General features: G+C 41.3%; 1 protein-coding gene across 4 annotated transcripts in view; it reads right to left on the bottom strand.

Annotated features, from left to right (window-relative positions):
• Positions 1-1,029: 1,029 nt before the first annotated feature.
• UVRAG (UV radiation resistance associated) overlaps positions 1,030-8,895 on the bottom strand; it is a 102,730-nt gene continuing 94,864 nt past the window's right edge. For 3 of the 4 annotated variants that reach the window (XM_005440949.3, XM_027807782.2, XM_055701956.1), the window contains one exon: positions 1,030-4,698. In XM_005440949.3, coding sequence (XP_005441006.1) covers positions 3,996-4,698 — 703 coding nt within the window. In that variant the 3' untranslated portion in view covers positions 1,030-3,995. The remainder of the gene's footprint in view (positions 4,699-8,895) is intronic. The other variant, XR_008730882.1, reaches the window with a different exon arrangement.

The following is an 8,895-nucleotide window of genomic DNA, read 5'->3' as shown; positions in this document are numbered from 1 at the left end:
TTTTTTTAATGGAAATTTTTTTTCCCCAACTGAGGTTAAGACAACCTTGCCTGGAGGCAGGAGCTACTCACGGCTGCCCAAAGACACCAACTAAACAGGATTGTCTCAGAGCACACAGAAGACATGCAAACACTTCCACCTGAAAAGGGTCAAAATCCAGAAATCAAGGAGAAAGTCCCTCTCTGGCCATTTGAAATATGACCAAACGAGGTACAGAAGAGCCCAAGGTTTATTAGAATCAAGTCCACTCTCTCCAGCAGCACCTCCAGCTACATTTCAATACGAGCCTTTCCATTCAGAGCTCATTCTTCACTTTAGTGCAATCTATTTCAGTAATGCTGTTCAATGTTGCAAAACGCTTAAAGTAAAATTTCTCTCCTGTATCTTCCCAATTCAGCTACAGAACTGTATAGTTGACATCTTGGCATTTTACTCTCTGCTGACAGACAGATTGGGTGGGAGAAAAACAACATGAAAACACTAAACAAAAAAATCTGTTGCCCTGATAATACCTGGAGAATCCCTGTAGCTCTTCACATTACACTGCTTCCCACCAGCAACTCCACGTCGTGGACAGTCCCCTCCCAAGACTTGTGCAGTAGACTCCTGTTCAAGGGGAACATAAGCTTTTTACGTAGACATATGTTGCTTATTAGCTTGGATGACAGAAGGTGCTGGATGAGTAGCAATGCCTCCCTGATGAGGGAACACGGCATTTCCACTATCCATAAAAGTTTAGCAAATCCAGCCGTATCCCAGCCCCAAAATGCTGTAGCTGTTTTTCCAGCTGCATGCCATCTTTTTGGAAGGAGTGTGAAAAAGAACCACAGTACCATCTTGTGTGAAAGAGGATTTGGAGCCAGCAAGGCTGTCAGGCCTTCTAGCAAATCCTCTTGCCCAAACGTTCATATTTGGATCAATACGGGCTTGATGAACAATAAACCGAAGAGGCTGGGGAAGATACAGTCATTCAAATCAGGTTTGTAAAGAAAAACAACACAAAAAAGCCATTAAGAGAAGACACACACGTTGAGAGATACTAATCAGGTTTATTTTATAAATACAAATGAGCTTTCCCACAATTACCAACATAGTTTTACTGTGTAATTTACTATGGGATATTCTGGTTTTGCTGATTTTAAATACCTGGTCAAGCAAGGATAAGACAATGCTGTTGTGCTTGCTATAAAAATATAGTGGGATATGATCTTCCAAAACTAATATTCTCAAAAATCTTAGGAATTCCTAGTGAGGGAAAAAGATTGCAATGAAATGTTTTCTCCACTTGAAGACATTTGCAGACATTTAACAGTGTCACAGCTGTGCAGGAACTGAAAGGCTCTTGACAATTTAAAGCACACTGATTTATCATCTCACCTTCAAACCCACAGTTTGTTTCTCTCCCACTACGCTATTTTCAAAGTAATTGGGGGTGGGGGTGGGGGGGCGGTGAATAAACACAAAAGAAAACTATGAGGTGGCTGCAGTCTGTACAATCCCCCATCCTCACAGCAATGAGAAGGTTGTCAATGCTTTAATTAGCCCTACGATGCTGTCCCCCTTCACACCACCTTCTATATAGAAAGTGGTAAAAAGTGGGAGAGACACACGGGGACAATTTAAGGCCTACTGAAGATACATCCATAGAAAGCCCATCAAAGAAGCTTTGTGCGACAAATGCAGAAATCAACCATCATGTTTGACACATTAAAGAATTACAGGGCTCAAACAGGAACAGCAACACAACATCTGGGATGAAAACTAGACTTCATTTGGTCGGGTGCAACCTGAGAAAATGCACAACTAATAAAAAATTCAAAGTCTCACTGATGCTCTACAAACCTAATTTCACATGTCGCTTAATTGCACTGAGATGCTCCATGTTTGCCTAAGAAACATAGCGACTCCACAACTACTCTTTGGGTTGCTTTGAAAAGTCACCACCACTCACACAAGCTAATGCCTTTCCGTTACAGAGGAAAACACTCTGTTTGTGCCTACAGAGGGTCTGTGCTGCTTTGAGTGTGCCAGATCCCATCCTGCAAGGTGCACGGCTGACTCAACGTTACCAATTTTCATCCAAAATTATATTAAAAGATACAGCCACAGGACAGAGTATCTTACACCTACTTCATTAATAAGCGCTGTGCTTCCAGGTGTTTATTTCACCCTCTCTACAGCAAACACTAGCAAGAGCTTCCTACCTATCTCTTCTCAAAGATGGCAGTACTTCAAGCTGCTGCAGCACTTCCTTTTGGCAAGCTTTCCATATGGTTGGAACAAGGAGCTTATTCAGGGTAGAAGATACTCATGAACATGTCCAACTTCATGCCCAAGTTTGCACCTGAAATCACACTCAGCATCTTAGAGAATCAAGGTCTCTGCTTCCGAGTGCTTCCATCTAGCACATCACACCGGGACAGACCAAAGACAACAAATCACTGTAGAAAGGCTCGATCCAAAAACTCCATTGCAGACACAACCGTTAAAAGCTAACAGAAGAAACGTGAATATAATTTTAATACAATCATTAAGGTGTTACCTGGAAAAATGCATATACTAGAGAAGTGCTATTATGTATATTGGTTGTCACATACACATCTTGTTTTGACAACATAGTTGAGATTATACATATCCACATTTTTAAAAGTTAATTTAGGCTAGCCTTACAGTTTAGTTAGGAAAAAAAAGACTAGGTGATTGGTTCAAAAGAAAGCATAGACCAGGGAGGGAAAAAAAAAGCCAGGCATGATGAAGTGTTTTTTATTGTGCTATATATTTTTATATTTGAGAGCTCACAACGGAGCCCAAATTCTTGGGTATACAATATAGAAAGCAAGAGCAATGAAAACCAAACTGAAACAAATACCAGGAATCACAAGCAGGCTGCAAATTGCTTTCTCATTAGTGCAGCTGAACACATGTGCCAGTGGTAACCTACCTAACAGCAAACCGCACCTCCAGCAAATTGCTGGAAGTTTCTTCCTTTAAAGTACAGATGGTTAAAAGGATATTAATTTAGATGAATAATGTTAAGTGCCTCCTTTCTACAAAGGGTGGAGCGATTCCACAAATTTGCCTAATTCCAAACTGCAGACTGCATTTTCAGTCTGGATTTTCAATGAAGAGGTCTACGAAGTGCCTCACAGCACGCTGTCCCTGTCAGATACCTTAGAGGGTGGCAGCTGAACCCCGCTTCAGTAGTGCATTTGTTAGGTCTCCACTGACGAGGTCTGTGCCCAACCAAAGCGTGGAACAGTCAGGCTGAGATTTTTATATGAAACCTTAAAGACAATTCAGTCCTCAAGGCTTCTACTGGTAGGAACAGAGTATGGAGGAAAGGCATGTGTGCATGGGGAAATCATTTCTGATTAATCAGGTGCAAGGAAACTGCAGATATCACACAGGTGCTCGTTCTCTGGCAAGTTTACATCACCAACTGAAGACCCATCAGTGCAAACTAGAACTTCAAAGGCTACAGAGCACAGCCAAGAGAAAGCTGTCCAATTATAACAAATTCATGGCATTTCTGTAACGCTGACTACATTGCTCAAGGAAACACAGGAGTACATGGGAGAAGGTAAAGAAGTCTTACCATAAATGTACTTTTAAATTAACATTTTTCTTCTGAGAAGATTAAAATAAATTTAAACTCTAAATAATAATTAAGAAATAAACAAATATTCATAGAAGGGCCTGATCAACACTATAAGTTGTTTCCAGGAAAGCCTTTATAATTGGTTTCCAATGCCTAAAAAAAAATCTCCAGCAGATTATAAATACCAGATGTAAGAGGACTGGAAGCAGATTCAAAATTTACCTGGGCTGTGAATATACCATGACCGTGTGTTATCGTGCTCAAGTCCATTTGTCTAACCATAGGAATAGCTTTAGGGTTTTTTTGTTATAATTAATATAAAGAATAAGTGCAATTTTATCTCTATTCCAGACCACCGATTTTACCTCAATGTCTGCTATCAAATCCCTGTCCAAGCTCACTTGTCCGAACTTTTACGCGGTCTGCGGAAGCTGGACATGTTTTCATTCAGTGCATAGATCCTTCGAGAGAACTCCTCAAACTCCCCTAAGACTTGTTCATCACACTCCACTGCCACAGCGTGCTCCACTGGGATGGAGTTAAAGTCTTCTAGCTGATCTCCCATGCTGAACCCCGTTGCTTCCATCCCCATGATCTCCTCTGCCTGCTCCACGGTGCAGCAAAGGACAGGGTTGAGTGAGGGTCGAAACTCACAGGGCTGCTCATTGCTTGCAGTGCCAGAGCACTCGCCAGGCAGAAATGCCCCATTTATTGCACTAGTATGTCCTAGACAAGACTCCTGCCGATCTTGGGTATTGTTTAGGCTCCAGTTTTCTCCATTTAAACTGCTGCATAAGTCCTCGCCTTTCTTGGTATTTCCTTTTGAGGAGTCCGCAGAGGTATCCAAGGAAGAAGATATCGATCCAGGTTTTTTATCTAACTCTCCTACATGGGCTGCGATGGCAACAGGCTGTGTTAAAGCAGAGTTGTAGCTAGGAGGAGGAGTTTTGTACTGTAGTCCTTCATTTCCCGTGCTGGCTCGTTTTCGGAGTCCTTTATCTGGAGAGGGAAGCCCACTGGAAAAGCCAATATCCAATCTGCTGAAGCTAGAGCTCTGTCTCTTTGGAACAGGAATTGCACTGGATGTATGGTGTCGATCACTATAAAAGAAGGAAAGGATAAATCACAGCTGTCAGGCATGCTCATGAGCAATACAGATGTTTAACCAAAGGCTGAAGCAATTATTTTATCACAACTACAGGCTTCGTTTGGCCAACTACTTGCATCCTAAAGTGCTAAAACCCCAAATGTGTTTAATGCTGTATGAACTACAGAAGACACCCCAGAGGACAGCTTTACTGAAAACTGGTAAGATCATGTAAGAATTTTTACAAAGCTCTACATTCTGAGAAGTCAAACACCCAAGAAACCACCATATTATGTTAATTTGTACTGTTAACACCATTTTATAGGACCAAGCTGTACTTTATGAATTATTACTGTTGACTGTATATTTATGTATTTATGGCCTGTATTAGGCCATCATAAACTCTTCAAAAGTAAGTAATAATGGCCGAATCCTCTAAGAGCAGCTTCTTCCAATGGTGGACTTTCCCAACTGCTGCACAAAGGAGGAAAAAAAAACCCCACACACTAATGTTGCTATTTGTAGAGGATGATTTTTGCCAGATCTTCTGCTTTTCTGTGCCAATCATTCAAATGTCAATCACTGTTTCTTGAGGAACATGAACTAATCAAGCTTAATTTACAAGTTTGATTTTACTATTTAATACAGTTCAACAGACCACTTACACTGTCTCAGAATCTATAGTGTGGAACATCCGCTTTACATCACCTGGGGTGTGCTATGTGAATTTTCCTTCATCAGCTTAAGCCTTACCCAAATATAACCACTATCCTTTATGCAAATAGTATGTTGTACATTAACTTAAGCAAATGGTTCATTTTCCTCCCAAATTAAAAAAAAAACACCACACCCAAAAATACAACTATTACTGATCTGCTGAATGTATTAACTCAGAGATTCAACTGCTGTCAGTATGAGTCTCCTTCATTAACTCAATTTAAAAGAAACCCCTTCTACTCAAGGCCTGATACATTTTGGGATCTGTCTTGCAGGGCAAAAAAAAATAATCTTGGAATAGCAGTTATGAGTAATCCCTAGCTTGAATCCTTTTCCACATTATTTTTCTATTTTTTTCTCCCCTTTGTAAATAGGATAAGGTAGAGCGCAAAAAGTCCCTCTGTGAAAAATAAGCATCCCCAAGGCAGGGCAGTGTAGCGTACTACTGCTCTTTTAATTTCCTCTCCCACCTTACCTCCTCCTAGGCTGCCCCTTAATACATGCGTAGGGCTTCCTCCTCTTCCATAAAAACCTCAAATTACCTTAAGCAGAAATTGCTTTTCAGAATTTACAGTTGCAGACAGTGAAACAGAGAGATAAGCACCACACATGCAGCTAGCCACGAAAACATCAACTTTCTTCTTAGACTTCAACAGATGCTTCAGACCTTTTTAATGCAAACTCTGCACAGCATTTGCAGCTTTGTTTGCAAAGGTTTGGAGCATTCTTAACGGAGATGACAAAACAGAAAGCAGTTATGTGCCACAGATGCTAAGAAGTGCTGTATACATAGTCTTGGAGACTAGCCCTCAAGTCCCTCACTGACCAGAGACTTGAAAATACTTCCATTAACCCCTACACAATCAACCATTTATTTTTCAAATGATGTAATATGACAAACAGAAGAATCAGAGGCAGGACACTTGTGAACTTTATTTAGGCAATGTGCACTGCAGACATTGGGGATGGGCTGTTTTCCCCTCCCCCCCCCCCCCCCAGCTTAGTGCTTTCTGCCCTGATTCAGAAAATGAATGAATACTTTGTATTAATTATTGGACTAGATTCTGTTTATCTTAAATCTTAGCTAAGAAACATTTTCACATTTCCTCTAGGTTTGCTGAATCTTCCTTAACAGCGAGCACAGGAAAAAAATAGAAGGCTACATTTTCACCTTTAACGGCAAAACGAGATATTTTGCTCTGTATCAAGTGACTGGAAACCTTACAACTAAATTATAAGTCTTAGGAATTTACTCAAGTTCCAAGATATGCACATATTAACAAAGCCAGATATCCCTCAATGCACTTCTCTGGGTCCAAGGGCCCATCCTCCTATGTTTACAGGAACTAATTCCTATTCTTCACAGACAAGTGACAACTGATTACTACAGACCACTGTTCAAATTATAAGGCGTTTTCAATTACGTAGATGGTGCTTTTCAGTGCAAGATGTCTAACGTTTGCTGCCTTTCGCCTTTCCAGATATAGATATGCTGCAGAGCTGAACTATCTCCCTTTCTACTTGGACAGGATAGCATGTAACATGGTGATCTGCATACCTTACCAAAGAGATGTGGCAAGATGCATGCCCCACCTTGAGACACAGAAACAAGGACAAGCAGTGGCTGCGTGCAATGGAACTGGGCAGTAAAGGCCTTCCTCCTCCCCCTTTCCTTACAAAAACTAAGTCCGAAGCACAGGCTGGGACCAGTCTTGCTATTAAGAGGAGTCTAAGCCTGCCACAAGTCTCTAGGAGTACGCAGGGGAGCCTCCAGGCAGGAGAGCTATGAGCTTTGTGCTACAAGGGCTTGGATACGTGCACTACCGTGATCCATCACTTTGACTCTAAATGCAGGAGGCTCAAAAGAGAGAGAGAAGCAAGAAGGAGAGGTGGGTTCTGTGCTCAGTCTAGTATTTTAGGTTGGGGAAAAAAAACCCCAATTCTGCTGCTGAAGTTCGCTTTGGTTTTTTGTACTGTCTTGTCAATTCAAGATCCAAAGGGCGACACATTTGCCTTTTGCAACTCTAGAATAAGCTGTATAAAACATGTTCCTGCGTCTGCACCTATGTGACAAATCAGTTGTCTAATACCATTTAACACAGTCAGTGTGTGCAGTTCAAAAAGAAGATGGGCTGTGTGAGAACGCCATTCTCATACAAGCTCCTTTTCAAACTCGAAGGCCATTTATTGTCATCCCTTTCCAAAAGAAATGGGTGGTTCCCAGAACTGATTCCAGTATTACACCCCCTGCAATAACGATAAAAAACATTCTGCTTGGTTTCAATCAAGATATCAGGGGTGAGCCAAATGGGAATATATTCCTGCTGAACCGGAACTCAGGAGGGCTGCAGATTCCACAGAAAGAACCCCATACATCTGAAATTAAAAAAGCAGGACTAGGAATAACACAAGATGTACAGGCAGAAAAGGGTAACTTCCTTCTCCCCCATGCACAACAGATGACAGATGCAAAGATGTATCATGTTAGTTCTGTAGACAGTTTGGGTCTATGCTTACCAAGGGACAGCCGAGACAGCTGGAACAGTCTACATGCTAGCTGCAGAACTTATGGCACAAGACAGTTGTATCCTTTGCAAAGGAAAAGTCTGACATCAAAGAGTCAGATCTGCAACACCCCACAGAGCAGCAAGGGCTTCCTGTCTCATATCTAGACGCAATGACAAAAGGGCTTTATAAGAAATTCTGCCATTTCTCTGGATTTTATTCAATCATCTAGGTTGAAACAGGCATTTAAGAGATTAAAATCTAATCCAGGAAGAATTTAAAGCTGTAGCTTCCTGATCTAAGTACAGATGAGTCTTTCTTAAAATAGTCACAAGGCTATCTACTCTTTACACAATATCTTAGTGATAAAAGCCCTTGCCTGAAATGTAAGCAGTCAGAAGAGGGTCCAGAAAAGTTACAAACACAGTGGCCTAAACACCAGCCTATAGACAGGTTTGGAGAGTGCCCTCCTGTTGAATACACCCCCTTGCAGCACATGATGCAAGTTCTCACAAAGGTAAGAGCCATCTCAGAGGAGGAGGACATGTAGGAAAAGAAGAACAGAAAGCAATCCTAGGTTTATCCTAGCTCCTGAAGTTGGAGAGGCACACTGTCATGCAAAACAAGTAATTCTTGGAGAGATCAGACTCAAGGCAAAGCCTCTTCACCACTGGAACAAGTAATACCTGCTACTCCTGTTTGTTGTGCTGGACTATGCTTCAAACTTGCTCAAATTAATTTCTCTTAGATCAGATTCTTTAAAGGGCAAAGACTGGAGTATGGCATAAGACCACTTAATTGGCAAATGCCAAATTACCTTCAGCAAGTGCTGATCAGCCTGATCTAGGCACAACAGCAAATTCTCTATTCAGCAGCAGAAAGAAGCAGCACCAGAAGAAAAATCTAAGTTGGTTTACTCAAGACACATGAAAACTGTGGCGTATAATCAGCTTGAGAAAAGCAGCTTTACAAAGTGTTCTGGTGGGCA

Source organism: Falco cherrug, chromosome 2, assembly GCF_023634085.1.
Source record: "Falco cherrug isolate bFalChe1 chromosome 2, bFalChe1.pri, whole genome shotgun sequence".
Lineage (NCBI taxonomy): Eukaryota > Metazoa > Chordata > Aves > Falconiformes > Falconidae > Falco > Falco cherrug.
This window is presented reverse-complemented; position numbering and strand designations above follow the sequence as displayed.